This window comes from Microcebus murinus, chromosome 16 (genome assembly GCF_040939455.1).
Source record: "Microcebus murinus isolate Inina chromosome 16, M.murinus_Inina_mat1.0, whole genome shotgun sequence".
NCBI lineage: Eukaryota > Metazoa > Chordata > Mammalia > Primates > Cheirogaleidae > Microcebus > Microcebus murinus.
In genome coordinates this window covers 40467082-40491532 of record NC_134119.1, presented here as the reverse complement: position 1 = coordinate 40491532, position 24451 = coordinate 40467082, and the positions used below count along the sequence as shown (strand labels likewise).

Sequence of the window (24451 nt, the reverse complement as noted above, 5' to 3'; positions counted from 1 at the left end):
AGGGGATACCAAGGGAGGACTATATAACAATATTCAAGACATATGAGTCCTACCTTTCTCCAGTTTACTGTGTAGTGGAAGAGATAATTATGAAACAAATAAGGAATTAAAGTAGTGATAAATGATGATAGAAAAATATATGAGAACCAAACCAAATCTAGTAGATCAGGAAAGCTGCTGAGAAAGCTGGGATATTCATTCTTTCGTTCATTCATTCAACATATACATATCAAGTGTCTGTTCAGGGCTAAGCACAGTACCAGGTGCCAGGCAATGAGCAAAATAAAGTTCCTTTCCTCCTGCATCTTACATTCAAGTGGGAAATATAGACAATAGGCAAAAAAGAAATACGTATTTCTGGTATTAAAAGTGATAGGAAAAATAAATCAATACATGGTATAGAAGGCGACAGACAGATACAGCAGGGTGGGGCATAACTTTAGATCAAGTAGTTGGGGAAAGCCTTTTTGAGACTTTGAGCAGAGAAGTAACTGAAATGAGATTGTACGTCACACTAATATTTGAAAAAAGAATATTCAAGACAGAAGGAACAGCAAGGGCAAAGACTTCTGTTAGAAAAGCAGCAAAAAGTGTGCATGTTTGCAGCAGAGTGAATAAGAAAGACAAAAAGCAGGAGATAAGAGATGTAGCCAGAGCCATATTGAATATGGGCCATGGTAAAGATACAAAAAATTGCCAGAAGTTAGTTAGGTGTATCAGTTAGCTATCACTGTGTAACAAACTACCTCCAAAGCCAAGTGGTTTAAAACAGGAAGCATTTTCCAGTTTTTGTTATTACAGTTTAAATCTGTTTCCATTGCTTTGTTTTCCATACGGCACTAATCACGAAATCTGCTCAGGACCTAATCGTCTGTCAGGCCCCACCAGAACGTAAGCTCTATGAGAGCAGGGCCCCCACCTCCCTCCCGGCGACCCCCACAGCGCCCCAGCACCCCAGGGCGCCCAGCGCAGCACCACCCCACCCGGCGCGCTGGGGGAGCGCAAGTTCCAAACTGAGCACGCGCAGAGGGCGGGCCGCCTGCGGGCTCCCGTCCGCCAGGCCCCGCCCCCGCCTCGCTCCGCCCCGCCCCCTCGCGGTCAGGTTAGTGGTCGCAGCCGAGGGCTCGCTGCCGGTGCTTCCGCCCGGACGCTGTCCCGCACGACTCCGGGCGGATAACGGAGGCGCCCCCGCTCGCCGGCCCGGCCCCGGGATGGCCCCCAAACACCCAGAGTCTGTGGAGTCGCTCCGCGCCGCCGGCAATGCGAGCTTCCGCAACGGCCAGTACGCCGAGGCCTCCGCGCTCTACTGCCGCGCGCTGCGGGCGCTGCAGGCGCGAGGTACGACCCCGCCCCCGTATCTCCCCCAGCCCCGCCAACCCCCGTCCCCCGGCAGCGCCACCCGGGCCTCGCTCTGTCCCTGCCTTCCTGGGCTTCCCACACTCGCGGCCCAGCGAGCCTCCGGGCCCTCCCACCATCCTTCCCGCACCTTCTTGACTTCAGCATCCTACCGGAAACTTCCCTGGCCCTTTCTTTCCACCTGCTTTTTAACTGCCCCGTTGGCCTCCATCCTTAATTACTCACGCCTCATGCTGATCCTGAGGATATAGCTCAACCCTCCTTCCGCCTAGCTATTCATTTTCAGTTAAATTAGTATTCGTTTAGCACCTGTTATATACAGGTGCTAACAAGACGGAAGGTCGCACATTCTGGTGGGGCGAAATGGGAGGGGGTGGATGCTAAGCTAGTAAATAAGCAAGACCTGTGGGATAGTTAGGGCTATGAAGAAGACAGATAAGCCATGTGACAGAGTCGACTGCGGAGCTCTTTTAGAGTGGGACCTCAAGGACAACTTCTCTGAAGAAAGAAGTGATGTTTGAGGTAATGTCTGAATGATGAGAAGAAGCCAAGCGCACGAAGTTTTGGGTCTGAGCATTCCAGGTGGAACTGCAATCAGAAGGCCCGCCAGACAGAATAGGCATGGTGTATTCCAGAAGTCAAGGCATAGTGAGCTAGTGGAGGGAATAGTAAGATAATGAGGTCAGTAGGCAGACCCTGGCTGTGTAGGTGTTTTAAACCCTGCCAAGGAGTGTGGGTTTTATGCTCGGGTAGGAAGCTACTGGAGAGTTTTAAACAGAGTAACAGCATATTCTAATCAGTTCTCCCAGTCTCCAGCTCACTTCAACCAACCACACACCTTTGCCCTAAGCCTCTTCCCCGAAGTGTCTTATCCAGGAGCCCCCATTGGATAAAGCCTTGACTTTGGAGAGGGGCCTTGGATCCCATTTTCTGTAAGTCACTGTTTAGTACTTATTTCCCTTTGTTTTCCTTCCCCTTTTCATGTTCTTGGCTAGCATTTGTTGAGTGCTTTACTGTGTGCTTGACATTCTAGACATTACCTTTTTATCTTCATCATAACCCTATGGACAAGACACTTACATATGATTCCAGAAGAGTTAGTTAAATTGCCCACCTCAGGGTTGCACAATGAAGACGTGTCAGAGCCAGGATTTGCTATTACAAATTTTTAATCATTTTGCTAGACTTCTCCTCAGATCTTCTCGATATTGCATTCTTTTCTGTTTGAACTTTTTGCAGTTTTAAGCCACTCGTTTGCCCCCATCGTCTTTTCTAGAAAACTCCTCTTTCGGCCCACCTCCTCATGTCAGCCTCACTTGATGAAGTTGCTGAGGAGTCTGAGGTATTGTTGTTTCTGCCTTTTTCCTTCATCCCACCCCAGCTGGCCTGGAGAAGCTTCTGCTTTTGTATGGGTCTATTCTGGGTCTTTAGAAGAGCTGGCTTGGTGTCTAGCAAGAGACCAGAGTTTGGTTCTGCTGCTGCTACTAGTCTTCTTGATAATTTGTGGGCAAGTCTCTTGATTTCGCTGATCAGTTTTCTTGATCTTGAAAGAAGCACAGGGAGCAACCTAACACAGTGAACCCTTCCAGCAAGTCTGTGAGGTGATATCCTCATGCGGTGGGTGAGCACGTACCATCAGAGGGGTTGAGTGACTTGTGCAGGGTGGCAGGCTGGATTGACGCCCTTTCCACCACACCACTGCTGTTTCTGAGTAACCATGCTCTTGTGACTTAAGATAGATTACAGGTTTTGAGTACTTGTACTTGCTTTTTTATAGCAAGGATGTATTTTGCTTGTCTCTACTTTCTGTCTCAGGTACTGGAAAAATAAGGGGGGAAGAAAAAGCTTATTATTATTGGTATTGAATGAAAGATTTCAGATATCAACATGGTAACATAGTGAAAAAAACAAGTTGCAGAAGGATAGGCAATATGATACCACGTAGGAAATGCCTTAATAGAACTAAAATGATATTTTATCTTACCTGTGAATACGTACGTATAATGAAGGTAGACAAACATGCTTGAGAATGTTACACACCAGCTTCAGGATTTTGCTGGCCTCTGGAGGTCTGGGAGGAGAGCGCAGAGAAAAGGATGAGAATGAGTGGAACTTCAGCCATATCAAAAAGGTTGGAAACAAATATAGTAACATGGTGGATACTGAGATGTGGTTTTCTACATGTTTCAAAGAACTTGTTTTCAATTCTTTCTTAAATTATGACCTACACTAGTAGGTATGAAATGGTTGAAAATTATCTTTAAAAACAAAGATCCACAATGAAGGACTTGGGTGTCTGCAATTCTTGGGGTAAGGACTGCCTTTAGAGAAATGTCTAATAATTCTCCTCCCTGTTGGGTAGCGTGAGTACTTCCTCTGATTAAGTTCTCCGTAGTCCTGTGAGAGCCAGCTCAGTTACCACTTCCTAGGCAAAGTCCTCTCTGACTTGACCAGGTAGAACTAGTCTCTGCCTCTCGTGTCCCTACAATTCTTGGTCAATCCATTTATCATATTGTTTTTTTATTTAGACTCTTTATCAGGTTTTCGTGCTTTTTGTAGTAAAATTAACACATACACACACACCCAGGTGGTTACAGCATGGATTTTGTTGAGGCAGGAACCAACTATTTCATGTTTACCTTTTGCCTGGTACCAAGTTCAGTGCTGGAATAAGTGAATGACGAGATAAATATGTGGTTCCCTGTGAAGGGCAGAAAGTGTGATGTCCTCACTGTCATGTAAGAATGACAAATATGCCAGCCAAGTAGGCTAGCAAGCCTAATCAGGTTATAATCATCTCTGCTACCTTTCCCCAAAGCCCAGAGAGCTCCAGGTGTAAAATGTTTCCTGGTGTCCTGAGGCATCCATTTCCTAATCTGATGATCTGGCTCTTTCTGCCTCCACCTGGGCAGGTTCTTCAGACCCGGGAGAGGAAAGCGTTCTTTATTCCAACCGAGCAGCATGCCACTTTAAGGATGGAAACTGCAGAGACTGCATCAAAGATTGCACTTCGTAAGTGGCCAAGGGTAACTTTGGGATGCCTGAGGGTCTCAGAAGAGGAGGCTAGGTTTATCTGGCTTATTCTTTGGAAGGATCCTACCAGTTACATCTGTGACAGAGATTAGACAATGTCACCAGGTCACTAAGAGTGGGAGGCTCTACTTGGTCCTTGTGGCCCCTGACTTGTGTCTTTGGAGACTTGGCTTTGCTGCTGAGTAAGGAACTGGGTGAGCAGTTAGAGGTAGATCTTAAAGTCTTTCTGAGATTTGAAACCTGGGGATGCAAACCTAGAGTTGCAGACCAGTGACTGGCTTACCGAGGTGTTTTTTTTGGGATGGGTGTGTGTGAGGGGAAGTAAAGAAAGAAGGAAAGAATGAGGAATAGAGGTTACAAAGAGAAAGGAGAAAAAAACGTATTCATCAATAATCAGTAGTAGAGGACAATGAAAAATTTTTCATACCTCTTCTTCAAGTGAGTCTAACATTGCCTTCTTTTATCATTGCTAAACTACCATATGCCCTAAATATGTTCCCAGATCTGATATTCTGTGCCGTTGCTTTAGATGCGTGCCTTGGTGATAGAGGGGGGAGGAAGAGGGATGTGAGCATGCTCGTGGAGCCTGTGCTAAATTAGTTTGTACCAGGCCCCGTGCTAGATTGCCTTCTTTAAGTGCTGACAGCCAATCTGTGGGGTAAGTTTACCATGCTTCCCAGGCCAGAATTGTGGTGCTGAGGATTGGGGCAGAAAAGTGATTTGCCTGGGTCACATGGTAGAATTCAGACACCACCCCACCTAACTCCAAAGCCTATTTGTTATTTCCCACTGGGCCACAACTCTAAAGACTTAGTAGCATGAAAACCATGAGGCACTTGTTCTTGATTCTGATTGAAACTGAAAGCTGATACTGTGCAAATACGTTTCACAATATTAGTGGTTCTCTGCTCCCTTTCCCCTCTTCATTTCACTATAAGTTGGAAAGTCCCTGCTGTGAGGTTTGGCATTTTTAGCAGTGTCTCCCAGCCAGAAATTACCTCCTATACACTGAGGGCTGCAGATGACTATCTGGAAGAAACTACACCAAAACCCTGGTGGCTGAACAGCCAGATGACGTTTTTGCCTCCTGTTCTAGAGCACTGGCCTTGGTTCCCTTCAGCCTTAAGCCCCTGCTTCGGCGAGCAAGTGCCTATGAGGCTCTAGAGAAGTACCACCTAGCCTATGTTGACTATAAGACTGTGCTGCAGATTGATGAGAATGTGACACCAGCCCTAGAAGGCATCAACAGGTGAGCCCAATTCACTACAGGCAGTCTCCATGGAAACTCCCTGGCCTCAACTGGCTTTGGGCCATTGCTTTGGTTGTCTTCTAGAGCAGCAGTCCCCAGCCTTTTTGGCACTAGAATGGATTTCATGGAAGACAGTTTTTCCACTGACGGGCGGCAGTGGGGGCTGGGCAGGGAGGAGGCAGAGCTCAGGCAGTGGTGGTGTGGATGATGGGGAACAGCTATAAATAAATGAAGCTTTGTTTGCTCACCCACTGCTCACCTCCCGGTGTGCAGCCTGGTTCCTAATAGGCCACAGAGCAGTACTGGTCCATGGCCTGGGAGGTTGGGGACTGTAGGTCTAGGGGGATCCCTTTGGCTAAACTTAAAAAACTCCTAATGAGCATGTGAGGGAAAGCATAGGAGGAGAATTTGCTGTTGTATTTAACAGGCATTTAAGGAGTCAGAGTTACTGAGATTGATTGATTGATTCTGCCTAGATGTGTGAATTTCATTCACACAGTAATGTTTATTGAGCTCTCTCTAAGGTATTGAGCCAGATTAAGTGGGGGATACCAAACGAAAAGAGATACAGATGCCACTTGTCTTCAGAGAGCTAACTGTAAATGGGAGACTAAGACACAGCCCAAGTAGCTAGACACAAGCCTGGAAGGATATTGTTTGTGAACATGGTTTAGTATGTTGTGACTGTGACCCATCCATGAAGTACCTGAGGTGAAATTGCTGTCTGGTTTCCAGGTAGTTATTTGTTTTTATATCATGGGTACCATCATTTGTATAACTGATCATGTGTCACCTCTTTGCATGTGCTGCTAGAAAGCCAAACACCACGCTATTGTTAATAGCAAATCCTTAACAGGACTTCATGGTATGTTTTTAATGCTTCATTTCTGGCTTGACTTGTTTGCCAGTATCCTTTATTTTCTCTTTGCCTCCTTTTAATTTCTATTATTCAACAAAATCTGCCAGTGTGTGCCAGACTTTACACTAAGTCCTGGGCTGATTACTGAGACATACCTCTTCCTGCCCTTGTGGAGCTCCTGGTCTCTGGAAAACACCAGCCGGTAATAAGCAAGCACAATACAGTGTGATAAGTGCTGTGGTAGGAGGAGCATAGGGAACTCCAGGGGCAGAAAGGAGGTACCTCACCAGCTGGGAGGAAGAGGGGGAGGCCAGAGAGAGCTTTTCAGAGGAGGTGAGCTTAGACCGAGAGAGAAATAGAAATCTGGGATGAGGGGCCGGCAAGAAGGGCAGTGGGTGGAAGGAGAACAAGTGTGATGGATCACAGGAGTTGTAAGAAGTCCCTTTCAGAAGGTGCTGCAGGTGGGGAGCTCAGCTTGGGATGGGTTGGTGAGGCTGGGTCACACAGGCCCGGGGGTTCTGTGGCTTGGACGCAATCCTGAGCAAGTGAGGCATTATGAACAGGTCCTAGCAGTGGAACAAGGTGAGCAAATTTGTTTTAGAGAAACAAATTTAAATTTGTATTTTACAGAAAAACTCCTTGGCTGCCATGGTGAGGGATGATATGGAGGGTAGAATAGGAAGGGGCCAGGCAGCAATCGATGGGAGAGGTGGAGGTAGAGGAAAGAGCACAGTGGGACCGATTCAGGGGACATTTAGGAAATATATATCAACAGGCTTTGTGGTTGGGGAATGGTGAGAAGGGAGGAATAGAAGAAGATATCCAGAAGGTTGACATGTTGAGTCAGAGGTAACTGTGGGACATGAGCCAAGAGAGGAAAGGCAGGCGGTTGGGTATTCACATGGGTTTGTAGCAGAGGAGAAAAATAGAGGGCAGACATGCTTATTTGAAGGTCATTAGCATAGAGGTGGATTGAGGCTATGGGGAGAAAAAGAACACCACAGCAGGTGTGTGGGGAGCAGGACAGAGCTTTGAGAAACTCCAGCATTTGAGGGCCTTACAGAGGAACAGCAGGTAGAGAGGTGGGAGGAGATTTGGGCATTTAGTGTCCCACGGGAAGACATATTTCAGGAAGGATGGAGATGTCATTAGTGTCATGTGCTCCAGTGAGCATAAGTAGATGACGGGTTTAGCAGTGAAGTCACTGGTGGTTCTGATGGAAGCGGTTCAGTGAGTTCAAGAAGCCAGGCTGTAAGAAGAGTACGGGGAGTGTAGCCAGAATAGCAGAGAGGTTTCATTAAGTAAGGAAAGAGTTACAGGGACTTAAATGTTGATAATTGGAGTCTGTAGAGAAAGGACAAAATGCAGGAGAGGGAGGTGCTCCTGGGTGTGGTCCCTGACAGAGGCAGGAGGAGATGGGACCCAGAGGTTAAGTGGAAGAATTGTCCCTGTCGTTTCTTCTATTGCCACAGGAGGGAAATAGGAAGGTTTGAGTACCCAGGCAGGTAGGTTTGTGTTTGAGTAATAAGGATATTTGCTCTGATAAAGAAGGAGGATTAGGGAACAGGTTTGAGGAGGGTAAAGGTTTGAAATAGTTGGGCCTACCAGGAAAACAGTCTAGTCGGAGACCAGGAATTTATGATGGTATCTGTCTGTGTGGTCTCCATTCTTTAACATAGGAGCTTGCTTGTAGGAGCAGAAGTATACAGTTGGCTTTATTCACTCATTCAAATATACGTATTGGGCCTTGGTGGTTGCCAGGTGATATGCTAGATGCTGGAGATCAGCTAACAAAATGGACGTGGTCACTGAGTGGCACTTTAAGATGAGATCTAAAGAATAAGGAGCTAGCTGGGCTTAGAAGTTGGCAATCTTTTTCCGAGTGGAAGAGATTGTTCTGGATAGAGGAAAAAGCACATGCAAAGGCTTGAACATAAAGATCAAGAGGGACAGGACAAAGGGCAAGAGGAGGGGGAGACCAGATCTCACAGGCCATGTCAGCAGAGGGAAATGGGGACCCCTGAAGGGTGGTAAGAGTTGAGAACAACGTGACAAGATTTGCATTTTTTAAAAAGTCAGTTATCCTGTAATCCTAGCACTCTGGGAGGCCGAGGCGGGCGGATTGCTCAAGGTCAGGAGTTCAAAACCAGCCTGAGCGAGACCCCGTCTCTACCATAAAAATAGAAAGAAATTAATTGGCCAACTAATATATATATATATATATATAAAAATCAGCCGGGCATGGTGGCTTGTGCCTGTAGTCCCAGCTACTCGGGAGGCTGAGGCAGGAGGATCGCTTGAGCCTAGGAGTTTGAGGTTGCTGTGAGCTAGGCTGACACCACCGCACTCACTCTAGCCTAGGCAAGAAAGCGAGACTCTGTCTCAAAAAAAAAAAAAAAAAAAAAGTCAGTTATCATTAAACAAACGTCTGGTGCTTACATGACTTTGTACTAGATTCTTTGAGAAAATTTGAAACAATTAGAACATAAGATCCTTTCTTGGAGAATGTGTAGTTTTGTAGGGGCAAGTTTAAGTACCTTAAGCAGCAGATCACCACTCTAAAGGTAACTTAGGGCAGAGTAAGGTGGCTCACACCTGTAAATCTAGCACTCTGGGAGGTCGAGGTGGGAGGATCGCCTCAAGGTCAGGAGTTCGAGACCAGCCTGAGCAAGAGCGAGACCCTGTCTCTACTAAAAATAGAAAGAAATTAATTGGCCAACTAAAAAATAGAGAGAGAGAAAAAGAAAAATTAGCCGGGCATGGTGGTGCATGCCTGTAGTCCCAGCTACTCAGGAGGCTGAGGCAGTAGGATCACTTAAGCCCAGGAGTTGGAGGTTGCCATGAACTAGGCTGACACCACGGCACTCTAGCCTGGGCAACAGAATGAGACTCTGTCTCAAAAAAAGTAAATAAATAAAGGTAACTTAGTATGACCCAACTCAAGTGGCTGAGCTGAGAAGGCGTTTTGGGCGGCAGACTCCTGTTCCCATGCTGCAGCATGCTGGAGCATATAAAGAGATGGTTCAGACCGGGGAAGACGATAACTCTGGCCTTCCTCCCTTTGTTGTGTGCAAGGAGGAATATCTTCTTGACCCAGCTGGAAGGTCTCTGCAATCTTGCCTTCCTTTCCAGAATGACCAGAGCTCTTATGGACTCACTTGGGCCTGAGTGGCGCCAGAAGCTGCCCTCTATCCCCGTGGTGCCTGTTTCATCTCAGAAGAGGTGGACTGCCTCGTCTTGGGAGAAGCACAAAGAGACAGCTAAAAAGATATCCAAAGAAACCACAGCTACAAAGAGCAGAGGTGAGCTGTGACTCCCTGTCCAGAGAGTCTTGCAACCTCCCGGTAGCCACTTTAGAGTAGTACTGTAGAAATAGGCCTCATTTAGCTGAGTTCTAAAAATAATCTTGGAGAAACAGTAAAAAAAAGAAAATGAAGATGTCTTAACCTCTTAGAGATTGTCTCTTCAGCTCTACAGTGAGGGTGATGATAAAACCTACCCCACAGCTGTAAGGCGCCTGTCAGAAAGGGCCTCGCAAAGAAGCTGTTTTAATGTTCCAGGAAAATTGCCCCAGCCCAGTACACTGGGAATTGAGGCTAGACAAGTTCACAGGGGTCAGGGCTGGAGCCCTGCTGTGTGTGAGTGATCTTTAGGTGTCAGGGAAGGGCAGGACTCTGTCTGGTCACGGGTAGCTTTCACTCCAGTTTGTGGGAGCCTGGTAAGGCTAAATGATATTAACATAAGACATGTAGAATTCCCAGCCTGGCAGTTAGCTTACAGTGTTAGTTCTCTCTCTTTCCTCTGGTAGCTTTTGGGATGTATCATTTAGGGTGTTTTTGATTGTGAGAACAAAAAACTCAATGTGGTAAAAATAGTATAGGGAATTAATGTATTGGCTCATATAACTGAAAAGTCCAGAGAGTGCAGGCGAGGTTTGCTCCAGCAGCTCACTACATTAACAGACTCTGACTCCCTTTCTCTGTACTTCTGTCAGCTCTCATCTCTGTTGTGTGTCTGCTTTGTTTGGGGGCAGGCTTCCCTCCTAGTAGTAAAATAGCTATAGCAGTTCCATAGACCATGCTGCGAGACCCAGAGAAAGTCTTTTTTTCTGATAGCTCACTAGGAAAAGAGGGTTTTTTCCTCCCAAAATTTCTAGCTCACATATTTTCTCATTCTTTTTTTGATCACAGGCCATCCCCTGAACTAGTACGTGTGGCTAGGGGATGAGCTTTTGTGATTAGCTCAGCCCCCAGCCACCTGCCCCTCTACCCCATAGCTGGAGGGTGATGCTCACCTAGGAATATGTGTGCTGTGGAGTCCCCAGAGAAGGATGAATAGAGAAGGGAGATCCAAGCTGGGCAGCCGAAAACAGGAGAACGCCCACCTATCAGGCAGGACCTCACAAGGAAGCTCTTTTAATGTTCCAGGGGAATTGCCCCAGCCCAGTCCACTGGGAATTGAGGCTAGAGAAGTGCAGAGGGGTCAGGGCTGGAGCCCTGCTGTGTGTGAGTGATCTCTAAGTATTAGGGAAGGACAGGACTCATATCTGGTCATGGGTGGCTTTCACTCTGGTTTGTGGGAGCCTGGTAAGTGTTCCTCACTCTTCTAGAATGAAAATATGTAGTGCTAATGAACTAGACTTTTTCAGTGCACCTACCATTGATTTTGTTCTTTCGGAGTCACTGAGTCATGTGTTCCAGGCCCTGTGCTAAGCAGTATAACACAGACAGGACAGGAGCAGTTGAAATTCTTGGTCTAATGAGACTTGTGAACAGTATCTTAAAATGCAAGGAGGAAGAATGTGTGCTTTAGAGTCTTTAGTGCTTGGGGAATTCAAAACAGGAACTGACTTAAGTGTTTGAGGAGTCAGAGAAAGGCTCTCAGAGGAGATGATGCTTTAGCTATATCTTGAAGAATGAGGTCATCAGGTGGCGAGAGAGAAGGGAGAATTGTTGGCAGAGAGAGTGGAGAGAGTTGGAGAATGAAAGTGCACGGTAGTGTGACTAATGAGCAGTGTGTTGCAGGGCCCAGGTGAGGCTGAAGCTGTACATAACTGCAGCCCACTGATCTGTTAGGTCATTGACTATGAAATGTCCAATTTCTAATCAAAAGTTTAGTTGATTAAATCTCAAGAAGCAGTACAATTAATCAAAGTTGTGTGCCTAAACTGTCCACACAATTTTGCCATCTTAATGGTAGCTTGCTTAATGTGAGCAGCAAAGAAGCCTGGAGAGCAAATGGCGATGAAATCGTGAAAGGCATTTTTCTACAACTTGTTGAGAATTGAATATTTTTCCTTGCAAGAAGTGGTCCAAGGCCTGGAAGAAGTGAGAGTCAGTTGGTTCAAGGACTGGTGAATACCAGATGACAGAGAGTTTCCAAGTCCAGCTTCTGTAGTTTGAACAGCATTGTCTTTTGTGACATGTAGTCTTGCAAGAGGATTAGCCTGCCTCTATTGACCAATCTCAACTGCTTAATCTCAAGCATCCTCATCATTTTTGTTCAATTGGTTACAGTAGACATCTGCTGTAATCAACTGACCAGGTTTCATGAAGCTGTAGTGGATAATATTAATACCAGCACTGGACTACCAAACAGACCCCATTAGCTTTTTTTGATGAACATTCTATTTTGGTCTGTGTTTCGGCACTTCAGCTTTATCTCTGACCATTGTGCCAAACACTTGTGATTGTCAAAACGAATCCATTTTTCATCACACATAACAATACAGTGTAGAAATGGCTCGCCTTTTTATCATGCATCAAAGAAAGGCAAGCTTTAAGATACTTTCTCTTCTGATGCTCATTTAATTCCTGTGGTTACCCATCTATCCAGCTTCTTTACCATGCCCATTTGTTTCAAATGGTCCAATACTGTTGGAATAGTAACGTCAAACCTTGCTGCTAATTCACGCATAGGTTGAGATGGATTCACTTCCACTACAGCTTTCAACTCATCATTATCCACCTTGGTTTTAGGTCACCCACATGGCTCATTTTTAAGATTAAAATCACCAGAATGGAACTTCTCAAACTTTCAATGTACCATGCATTCATTAGCCATATCCTTCCCAAACTTTTTGTTGATATTTTGAGCTGTTTGCACTGCATTTGTTCCACGACAGAACTCATATTGAAAAATAACACAAATTTTTGACTTATCCATAGTTTTATAAAAATTGCTCTAAAAAAATTTGAAAGATAATCACAAACCAAAAAGTGTGTTTGAAAGAATGATGGCTGGGCATGGTGGCTCACACCTGTAATCCTAGCACTCTTGGAAGCCGATGCGGGCAGATTGTTTGAGCTTAGAAGTTCGAGACAAGCCTGAGCAAGAGTGAGACCACATGTCTACCAAAAACAGAAAAAATTAGCTGGGCATGGTAGCACATGCCTGTAGTCCCAGCTACTCAGGAGGCTGAAGCAGAAGGATCGCTTGAGCCCAGGAGTTTTGAGGTTGCTGTGAGCTAGGTATGCTGTGAGCTAGACACCACGGTATTCTAGCCGGGGCAACAGAGTGACACTATGTCTCAAAAAAAGAAAGAAAGAATGATGATGTACCTTCATAACTAAAAAAAAAAAAATAAGTGTCAAAGTGAAATGTCAAAGATACCAACTGTCAAACTTAGTACTTAAGGAAATCAGACATTCTATACTTAATAACCTAATATTTCTAGAGAAATGTGTATATATGTGCACATGGAGATACATACAGGAATGCTTATGGTAGAATGTGTTTGTACTAGCAATAAAACTAGAGCTAACCCAAATCTCTATAAATAGGAGAATGGAGAAATCAATTGTGGTATTGCAGCAATGAAAATGAATGAACTACAGGTATATGCATCAACACAGAAGAGTCTCAGGAAGATAATGTTGAGGACAAAAAGAAAAAGCAAGCCATAAAAGAATACATAGACTTATTTATTCTTCAATATGAAGTTCAAAAACAAATAACAGGCTGGGCGTGGTGGCTCACACCTGTAATCCTAGCACTCTGGGAGGCCAAGGCAGGCGGATTGCTAGAGGTCGGGAGTTTGAGACTAGCCTGAGCAAGAGCGAGGCCCTGTCTCTGCTATAAATAGAAAGAAATTAATTGGCCAACTAATATATATAGAAAAAATTAGCCGGGCATGGTGGCGCATGCCTGTAGTCCCAGCTACTCGGGAAGCTGAGGCAGCAGGATTGCTTGAGCCCAGGAGTTTGAGGTTGCTGTGAGCTAGGCTGCCACCACGGCACTCACTCTAGCCTGGGCAACAAAGCAAGACTCTGTCTCAAAAAATAAATTAATAAATAACAAATGATTTATGGGTACTACCATATATAAACTTAAAAAAAATAAGGGAAGAAGCATATTAATAGAATTGGAGATAATAGTTTCCTCCTGGGGTGGATTGAATTGAGAAGGGGCCCCCAGGACTTCAAAGGTCCTAGTAATGTTCTCTTTCTTAAGCTGGGAGATGAGTTCAGGGTGTTAGTTTTATTCCTATAACTTTACCCTGGGTCATAAATATTCAGTATTTTATAAAGATAGTTTTTAAAAATTAAAAAAGCAAGTGATACAGAGCTGAGGCTGGAACATTTCACTGGGGCCAAGCAGCGAAGGGCCTGGAAGCCAGGTTGAGCAGCTTGGGTTTCACCTTGTTCTCTCTCCTGTCTCTCCCTGAAGGCCGGAGCAGAGCTGCATGTGTTAGGTGAGGAAGGACAGTCGCAGACTCAGATCAAAACGGAGTTGAGAAAATACTGGGCTCTTCTGCCCTTTTCTGAAAGCCCAGAAGCTACGCCCTTTCTTTACCAGATTCTTGTTTGTTAATATTTACTTATTCTCCTGCTTTAAGTTTTCCTTTCTCATGTATTCTCAGATTTGACCCTGAAAATAGCCACGTGTGGAATAAGTATTGCCCCATTGTACTGGTGAGGAAATTGAGCTGCAAAAGTTAGGTTGGTCACACAAGATCTTCTACCTACCAAGTGGCAGTGACAAGGCCATTTGGGTTGCTTTTTATCATGTATGTGTTATTATATATGTGAATAAATATGAGTCCCCAACCTCTTGTGAATGGAAAACTGTTTAATTTTCCAGAAGCCATTAACTGGGGGGAATCATTAATCAGGAAGGATAATTTACAACAGTGTAGGAGATCTCTGAGGGAGAGACGATGCTGAAGAGATCTCATTGATCTCAGTTGAGTACCTGCTCCATGGTTTTTTCCTCTTCTGAATTTGTATCTAGTGCCTTCTGCGGGGAATGCGGAGAGAGCCAGAGTTCTGAAAGAAGAAGGCAATGAGCTTGTAAAGAAGGGAAACCATAAGAAAGCTGTTGAGAAGTACACTGAAAGCCTCTTGTATAGTAACCAGGAATCTGCGACATACAGCAACAGGTATCTTCTTCACAGCTGCTTCAGAACATTGGGTGTTGTGTTCCATAGTCTTCTCTTGAATTCTGGTGGGCTCTTCCTCCCTAGCATTTAGTCAGTGTGTTACAGCTCAAAGCATGCGTTCACACTGTGAGCTGGGCATTGCCAGTGGCATTCACTCCCTTGAAGGGATGCCAAGGGGTAGCCTGGGCTTTGTTAGCCCCTCTCCCCAGAATTTTCCTAAGTGTGCAATGTAAGTAAAAGCAGTGTGCTTGCTGTGCAGACACAACCTAAACACAAGACTCTTAGTCTCTTCACTCCCTACCCTGCTCCCCACCCCGTGGTTTCTTCAAGACCCTCCTGTTAGAAGTTTTGGCACCATTTCTGTCTAAGAGCACTGGCCCAGAAGCCATGGTGTGGGATAACTATTGCCTGGCCTGGGAGCAGGAAGAAGGGGTATAGTCTAGCCAGAGGGGTTATACTTGTAGGCCTGTAGAAGGCCCTGTACCAGGAGCTGCTGTTAGTGACCACTGACAGAGCCTGGGAGCCAGGGTCCTGTCCCTTTATTGTGTGGGAGTCACTGCTCTGCAACAGTGCTCAGAAGCATAGGTGGTTAGGTGTTCTTCCTGTTTTAAAGTTGAGAAAATCAAGGCTCAGAGAAGGAAGGTCTTTGCCTGAGCTTAGCCAGTAAATGGTGGCACCGGAATTGGAATCTGGCTCCAAAGAGATCTTCCTGTTAATTTTACTCTCAGAAGCTTCAAACATTCATCAAGAAATCACATGTGATCCAAACATTTATTATAAAACATCTATTAAAAAAGTGTCTGTTTCTCCTTCCCTACCAACATACACATTTCACTCTGTAGTTCAGAAATCTTGGGTCTGTGCTGGATGTGCTGGCCCATACCTATAATCCTAACACTTTGGGAGGTCAGGAGTTCGAGACCAGCCTGAGCAAGAGCAAGACCCTGTCTCTACAAAAAATAGAAAAATTAGCCATGCATGGTGGTATGTACCTGTAGTCCCAGCTACTCGAGAGGCTGAGGCAGGAGGATTGCTTGAGCCCAGGAGTTTGAGGTTGCTGTGAGCTATGATGATGCCACTGCACTCCAGCCTGGGTAACAGAAAGAGACCCTGTCTCAAAACAAACAAACAAACAAATAAATATCTATCTACCTTGGGACTAATGTAGCAGACTGTTTCTTATTCCACACTCTTGGGATAAAATGTGTTTCAGATTTTAGTGAGGTAATACGATCCACATGCTGAATTACATAACACTGCAGCAGGGTCTGGGCAGCTTACTGAAGTAAGTTATTAGTATTTCTGCAAGTGAAACATGGAAATGCCATGTTCACATTGGGTGGAATAAAGAAACTGAGTAGCTTCATGTCAACTCATTTCAGGTTTTGCCAAATGAGTTGAAAGAGAACTTGCAGTTTTAAAGGTTGGATTTTGGAATTTTGGACCTATGATTTTACTGCAGATTGGACCAAGGGTGCCTCAGTCTGCCAGGCTCACTTGAAAAAGAAGCCTACAGCCTTTTTGTTCCATGTTTGTGTGGCAGCATCTTCTAACTCCTCTTTCTCTGGGCACTCTTTAGGCTTGCTTATTACCTTACACTGCTAAATACCTCCATTAACTCATTTTTCTGGATTTTTACCAAATTTGGAACTATGTTTTCTTTTTACTATTCTTTAATGCAAATGTGTCTGTCACATCATGTCCCTTCCTATGTCAGTCAGAGCAGTCACAGAGCCTGCCTAAATTCAAAGGGAGAGAACAGAAAGCCCTCCACCTTTCAATGGGAAGAGCACCAAAGAATTTGTACCTGTCTTCAAATTGCTACAAGGATGTAGCTTTTCTCTAAGTTAATTTATAATATAAATCCTATGCAATCACAAAAGACTAGTAGAATTTTTAAATTCTACTAATGATAGTGGTTCCAAAGTTTGTCAGGAAAAAATGAGAACAACAGCAGAAGAGAATTTAGTGTATGATAAAGTATGGGGGGGGGGAGGGATTATTCAATAAATGATATTGGATTGGCTGGGTAACAGTGAAAAATAAACCTGAATCCTACCTCAGTTCTTTTTTTTAATTATTATTTAATTTGTTTTATCCTTTACACAGTTCCTGGTGTACCCAATTGTTATTTTAAAATAAATTCTAGGGCAGGGCACAGTGGCTCACGCCTTTAATCCCAGCACTCTGGGAGGCCGAAGCAGGCAGATTGCTCGAGGTCAGGAGTTCTAAACCAGCCTGAGCAAGAGCGAGACCCCGTCTCTACTATAAATAGGAAGAAATTAATTGGCCAACTAATATATATAGAAAAAATTAGTCGGGCATGGTGGCGCATGCCTGTAGTCCCAGTCATTCAGGAGGCTGAGACAGTAGGATTGCTTGAGCCCAGGAGTTTGAGGTTGCTGTGAGCTAGGCCGACACCACAGTACTCACTCTAGCCTGGGCAACAAAGCGAGACTCTGTCTCAAAAAATAAATAAATAAATAAAATAAATTATAAGTGGATTACAGTTTCAGATGTAAATAGTAAAACCATTAAGTTCTGAGAGAACATGTGGGCTAATTATCTTGCAATGGGGAAAGTATTCTTTTTTTTGACAGTCTCTGACTCTGTTGTCGGGGCTAGAGTGCCATGGCATCAGCCTGTCTGACAGCAACCTCAAACTCCTGGGTTCAAGCGATCCTTCTGCCTCAGTCTCCCGAGTAGCTGGGACTACAGGCATGTGCCACCATGCCCGGCTAATTTTTTTTTTTTTTTTTTCTAGTTCAGCTGTGACTCCAGACAGGATCCAAAGAAGAGTTTTAAAAATCTCTTCTCTGGGTTTTATGGAGAGTTACTTTACCCTTCTGTGTTAGCCTCTTAAAGCACTGCGTCAACTTTAAAAGGACACAGGAAAGGGCTTAATTTTTTTTCTACATATTTTTAGTTGGCCACGATCCCCCTGCCTCTGCCTCCCAAAGTGCTAGGATTACAGGTGTGAGCCACCGCACTCGGCCTGGGGAAAGTATTCTTATATGGAGGAAATTAACTCACAGAAGTCATTGAAGGAAAAGTTAGAGAAATTTGATTCCATAGATTAAAAAAGACCTTATGTTGGCTGATCTGAAGGTAGTGAGTTATCTCACTTGATTGTTCACAGTTACAGATTGAACTCCTTGTTCTACTACTTTACCCCCTTCTCACTACTTGACTAGTCTTAATAAAATACCTATGTAAAGATGTTCAGCTTTACCCATATTTAAAGCAATTAAAACAATGAGATATCATTTTCTTCCACTGGTAGAAATTAAAGCTTGAGACCCAGGGTTGGTACAGTTGTAGGAAAATAGGTGCTGTCAAAAACTGTTCTTAACAGTGCAATTTTTTTGGAGAGCATTTGGGCAGTAATAGTAAAAGTTTAAAATGCGTATGTCTTTTGACCCAGCAGTTCCTTGTAATAAGGACGTTAAATGCAGCATCATTTATTTACAAACTGGAAACAATACTCCCCAATAGGAAACTGGTAAAATAAATCATGACACATCCAGCTGCACCCTGCACTCACCGAAAACAGTGGGGTAGAACGGATGAACTTCCATAATGAACTCCACACATCTGACTGTTGTGTTTTTAGAGAGAAGGACGAGACTTGAATGAGGAAGGCACACTCATACATGCTTTTTTTCGATCACAAATGTAGAATATTTTGTTGTGTGGATGTACATAACTGTTTTTCCAACATTTATTTTATTATGAAATTTTCAAAATAAGTTGAAAGAACTATCCCTTGAACACCTATATACCTACTTCCTAAATTCTACAATTAATATTTTGTTATATTTGCTTATCACTGTCTATCTGTTGATCTGCCTTATTATCGTTGATGTATTTCAGAGTCAATTGCAAACATCTTTACATTTCACCCCTAATATATCAGCAGCATATTTTTTTGTTGAGACAGGGTCTTGCTTTATTGCCCAGGATAGAGTGCAGTGGCATCGTCATACCTCACTGCAACCTCATGCTCCTGGGCTCAAGTGATCCTCTTGCCTCAGCCTCCCAACTAGCTGGGACTACTGGTGCACGCCATGGCACCTAGCTAATTTTTCTATTTTTAGTAGAGATGGGATCTTGCTCTTGCTCAGGCTGGTCTCGAACTCCTGACCTCAAGCAGTCCTCCCACCTCGGCCTCCCAGAGTGCTAGGATTACAGGTGTGAGCCACTGTGCCCATCCAGCCATATATCATTAATTAGAGTTCAGTATTTTTTTTTCTTAAGGAGATAATTTTTTAATTGTCAAGCAGAAGGTTTCAGGAAACACTTTCTTTGCTTGAAAGAGCACAATATAGGAGAGTGAAGTGCAGAGAACTAAGTGAGGTCAGGATCTGGAGTCATGCAGACCCCCCCAGTTTGAACCTCAGGTTGCCCCTCAGTCCCGGTGGTACCTGGGGCAAGTCCTTTTACCCCTCAGAGCTAGCGTTTCATCTCAGAAAGGGGGTAGGGTGGTTGTGAGGATCAAAGAAGATAGAAAGCAACCAGCACAGAGTAGGTGTTCGGCGAATCATAGATCACTTCTCAGGCTACCTCACAGCGTGGCCCACAAGTGACTAAAACTTCTGAAATGGTCTCTCCCAATCAGAGCGCTCTGCTACTTGGCCCTGAAGCAGTACAGGGAAGCAGTGAAGGATTGCACAGAAGCCCTCAAGCTGGATGGAAGGAACGTGAAGGCATTTTACAGGCGAGCCCAAGCCTACAAGGCACTCAAGGTAAAAAGATCCTGGCCAGAGGTAGCAGCATAAGCCACTGAGATCTGTGCCAGCGGTGGCACTTGCAGAGAATAGTCACGGCAAGGCAGTCTCCGCCACTTCTCATCCTGGGGGCTCGGGAGGCCTACAGACTGGGGTTTGAAAACACGCCATGGCCTCAGTAGCTGTCCCCACCCCAGTCCAGCCCCTTTCCCCACACTCTCCTCTCTTTTATTAGGACTATAAATCCAGCTTTGCAGACATCAACAACCTCCTACAAATTGAGCCCAGGAATGGCCCTGCACAGAAGTTGCGGCAGGAACTGAAGCAGAACCTAAACTAAGAGCCCGAGGGGACAGCAGGAACCTCTGCCTGACCTGACCCAGAGAAGCCAGGGGCCGCCGCCTCTGCCCGCTCCTGAAACCCAGCATGCCCCGAGTGAGCTCTGAAGCACCCTTCCCTGCCTCTCAATGGCCTCCCACCCCTTAAGGGGCTTTGCTTGTTCAAATTACGCTCAGTGTAGTCAAACAGACGTTGTTGTTTCACCAGAAAGGTCCCCACCAGGTGAAGCTGAAGCCCTGTCCCCGACCCCCTGCCTCAGATAGCGGATCATACAGACAGTTCCTCGTCAGCAAAGCAGTTGGCTTTGCTGCTGCCCGCAGTGTGCTCCAAACCGATCGCTGCCCTTGTAGCTCCACCAGCCCCACCTCACTGCAGCTAATCTGAACACCTGAGCTGGGGTGGGGGTGAGGGCTAAGCTAGAAAACACTGACCCAAAGCAACCTGTTGAGCTGGTTCTCCAGGGCTGCGATCTCCCCTGTGTGCAGTTGCTATCCCTGTCCTTGGCACAGTCTCTTGTGTCCGAGCCCCAGTGCCTTTTGTCCAGGCCCTCCTTTGTTGGCCAGGCAGAGCCCTGACCCTTGGATGGCTCTGTCCGTGACTCTGTGCCGCTGCCTTCCGCATGGAGGTACCTAAGCTGTTTCAAGAGCCCAGTGGTTGTGGCTGCTCCTCCTGGAGGTCACTGTCCTCCTTTTCTGGGCAGGAACTTGCCTTTTTGCTCCAACAGTGGCCTTCTCCAGGCATCATAGTTCTTTGTAATATGTTGAAGTTAATTTGAACTGACGGATTTTGTTGAACTGTGTGTTTAAGCTGTTGCATTAAAAGGCTTTCTTCTACATAAATGTCTGTTGTACTTTCATTTGTGCCTTTTCAGCTTTCCGCCTGGAACTGGGTAGTAATAATAATAAAAGCTGTTTCATATTGAGCATTCATCCATTCATTGAACAAATATACCGAAACGTTTGCGGGGCAGGCCCTGGCGTGGTGCTGGGGAGACAACAGCGAATAGGAACAGCCCCTGCTCTCAGAGGGTTGATGGTGCATTGGGAAGGCAAGAAGTTAATTAGGAAAATCACATATGAGTATAAATCGCAGCTGGCCTAAGTGTTGAGCCCTGAGTCGTCAGACAGTGCTTTACCTGCCTAAAAATGGGGAGCATCACAGTGGGGGAAAGAGAGCCCTGAGGAAGTAAAGCTGGGGGTGGGTTCTGAAGTGGGAGGTTAACTAGTGAAGAGGGGAGGGGAAGGCAGGTGTGCAGAACAGAACAGCATCCGCGAGGCCCTATTTGGGGGACAGGGTACGTGCAGGGACCAAAAGGGCCATTCAGGTTCATGGAACGTGGCATGGGGTGAGGCTGGTGAGAACTACAGGCTGCCTCCCCTTCCTGGACTGTGTCCTAGTTAAATTGTTTTCACCTTATCAAAGTGGCTTTATGATTCTGCAGAGAGAGAAAGCGTTTGGGTTTTCCCTTCACTCCGTCGCGTAGCACTAAGCAACATTCAGCTGCTAAGCACACTGCGGCTGAGCGTTCGTAAGCTTGAGTCTCTGTTTCGGCAATCACTGCTCTCTTGGCAGAAGTGGATTTTAGGCAAACCTGGGCCCAAGACTGGTCCGGGGACAGTCTCGAAGCGGGGAGCTATACCCCTTCTATTGCCGCCTCTGAAGCAGGCATGGCTCTGACTCAGGCAGGTTTAGTGGTGCCATCCAGCCACACTGGCCTACAGCATCCTCTCGAGCTCTAGAAAGCAAGTGTCTTGATTTGCTAGCGCAAACATAGACGTTTCCAATAAACAGTGTGGTAAGCTTCCTTATCCCCATCACCCATCTTTGAAACTTGTCACCATTCTGTCATTTCCCAAGAGGCTTTGAGGATTAAAACTGCTTCTCATAGGCTCACGTTTCTACAAGAGACAGCGATTGATGCGGTTGTCTTAATGATCATGGAATTCTATCCCCCACCCCAAGAGAAGGTAAGAGAGTCATTCCATGGGAAAGACAGTCTTCCATAGACTCTCATGTGGGGGCCAGATCGTGCAGGGTCTCGTAGGCCGTGTAAGTTTTGTCCTTATTCTAATGATGGGAAACTACTGAAGGATTTCTGCGAGGATGAGACATCAGATTTGCATCTTTAAATAAAACCTTTGGACTGCACAGTAGAGGACTGGAGGCCCAGGATGGCTGCAATTAAACTAGTACAAGGCAGTGAGAGCAGGAGTTCCCCTGAGCTCGGATTAGGATGATGGCAGTGGATTTAGGGACGAGGAGGCGGCAAAATGGATTTCCTATGGAAGATGAGAGAGTGACATGGCAGCTGGTTGGGGAATGTCAGATTTTGGCTTCTGCAGCGAATGAAGGTGGGGCATGTTTACTGAGACCGAGAACACGGGCAGAGGGCAGCAGAGAATGAGGAGGGGGCAATGCAAAATCATGAGCTGGTTTTAGATGTGAGCTCGCAGTGTTATTGGGATACCCAGGTGCTGATGGCAGGCAAGCAGGGAGCTGAGATGTGACCCAGGAGCTCCTGAGGGTGGACTAGGCTGAAGGGAAAAGTTGGGGGTCCTCCTAGACGGGGAGCAAACTGAAGATGTGTTTGTAAATTAGGTAGCTGAGGAGGAGAAAGGGAGTGAGGAACGAAGAGGGCAAAGCCTGAGGAAGTGCCCGCGGCCAGCATCCAGGAGATCTGCACAGGGGACAGACCGGAAGCAGCCAGAGAGGCGGGTGGGTGGGACTAGGTGACGGTGGGCTGGAGGCTTGAGGAGTGAAGCCAGTTTGAAATGTTTGTGGAAAACAGGAAGCGGGAAGCTGAGACAGAAGGGCAGAGCCACCTCGAGGACACCACTGAATCTGTTGCTGGTAAATGTTTAGCAGAACCAGTCTGCCAGCCTGATCGTCTTCTCGGCTGGCATTTGGCAGCTCAGGTACAGGAGGGGACAGCTGGAGTGTGTACACCCCTGAGCGGGATGAGCACTGACTGTCCCCGAAGGACCTGTCTGAGCGGCTCCCCCCACCTTCCCTGCAGGGGAGAAAAATCTAGACCTGGGAAGCTACCCTGCAGCATTTCTTCTTCTTTTTTTTTTCTTTTTTTTTTTGAGACAAGAGTCTCACTCTGTTGCCCAGGCTAGAGTGCCGTATCATCAGCCTAGCTCACAGCAACCTCAAACTCCTGGGCTCAAGCAATCCTCCTGCCTCAGCCTCCCGAGTAGCTGGGACTACAGGTATGCACCACCATGCCTGGCTAATATTTTCTATATATTTTTAGTTGGCCAGCTAATTTTTTTCTATTTTTTAGTAGAGACAGGATTTTGCTCTTGCTCAGGCTGGTTTTGAACTCCTGACCTTGAGGGATCCTCCCGCCTCTGCCTCCCAGAGTGCTAGGATTACAGGTGTGAGCCACCGCGCCCGGCTGCATTTCTTCTTTAATGAGGCTGCACAACCCCTCAGCCAGCCCGCAGCCGAGAAGTGGGTGCTGTGTGCCCTGCCAGGAGCCCAGAAACACCGCGTACATCAGACGTGGGTACTGCAGCTTTGGGGCACTGCGGGGTGACATCCATTTGGTTGTCCACTGTACCATGGGTGGGTCAGTTTCTGACAGTTCTGACCTAGTGTACACCCCCTCCGTGGACTTCAGCGCTCATCCAGGTTTCTGCTCCTTATAGCCAAAGCCCCACTGCCCAAGTCAAGTCTACCCTTGGCTCCGTCTCCACCTCCCTCAGACACAAGGCGGCCTCCTGGGAGGCGAGACAGATTTTGCAGCACTTTTAATACACAAAGCAAAAGTCATAGGCTGGCTGGGTGACCAACCTTCATTCCACATACAGAGCTCCAGTACAGACAGACCATTCGGGAAATAAGTTCCAGCTCACAAGGGCCTGGGAGCTGAGAACAGGAAACGCTCTTCCTTTGGCAGCTGTGGATGTGAGGACTCCGTTTTCTGGGAACGAAAAGGTAAAAATGAATGTGTCTAGAGCAGGGGTCCTCAAACTTTTTAAACAGGGGGCCTGTTCACTGTTCCTCAGACCGTTGGAGAGTGCGCGCTGTGGGCCCGGGATGAGTTGGCTGCTAAGCAGGACAGGCAGCGGTGGCAAAAACACCCGGTGGGCCGGATAAATGTCCTAGGCGGGCAGCATGTGGCCCGCGGGCCGTATTTGAGGACGCCTGGTCTAGAGTATGGCAGACAAAGAAAGTGGGATGGCCCAGGCCAGGCCCTCTGGCCAGCGAATGGAGCAGCAGTGCCCAGGGAGAGCCCAGCCCAGCGTGTGGGCAGGCGGGGCAGCTGGCAGGAGAGCACCCCGGCCCTCTGCGCTGTGATCAGCACCCACCGGGTCACACAGCCAGCCACCTCCTGTGATTCTAATGGCTCTCCCCAAACTCCTTGGCTCTTTAGAGGAGGCCAGCGACACAGCACGGTTCTCAGTGAGTTTGCAGCAGCCAGTTCCCGCCCAGTTCTCCCAGCCTCTCCCGGGCTCCTCCGCTGCTCTCGCCAGTCCCCCCACCCCCACCCTCCCACCTGC

The 24451-nt window shown here is 46.4% G+C and overlaps 1 protein-coding gene and 1 non-coding gene across 2 annotated transcripts; one reads left to right on the top strand and one right to left on the bottom strand.

Moving 5' to 3' along the window:
• Positions 1–1077: 1077 nt before the first annotated feature.
• On the top strand, positions 1078–20782 carry TOMM34 (translocase of outer mitochondrial membrane 34). The gene is made up of 7 exons (XM_012780604.3): positions 1078–1338; positions 4269–4368; positions 5486–5638; positions 9630–9799; positions 14730–14877; positions 19496–19622; positions 19840–20782. Exons 1-7 carry the CDS (start codon positions 1212–1214, stop codon positions 19942–19944), a joined length of 930 nt encoding a protein of 309 aa, XP_012636058.1. The 5' UTR covers positions 1078–1211; the 3' UTR covers positions 19945–20782.
• Positions 17645–17767, bottom strand: LOC142861514 (small nucleolar RNA SNORA26). Its single transcript, XR_012912739.1, has one exon. It is a non-coding gene; the product is annotated as a small nucleolar RNA SNORA26 (small nucleolar RNA).
• Positions 20783–24451: the final 3669 nt, after the last annotated feature.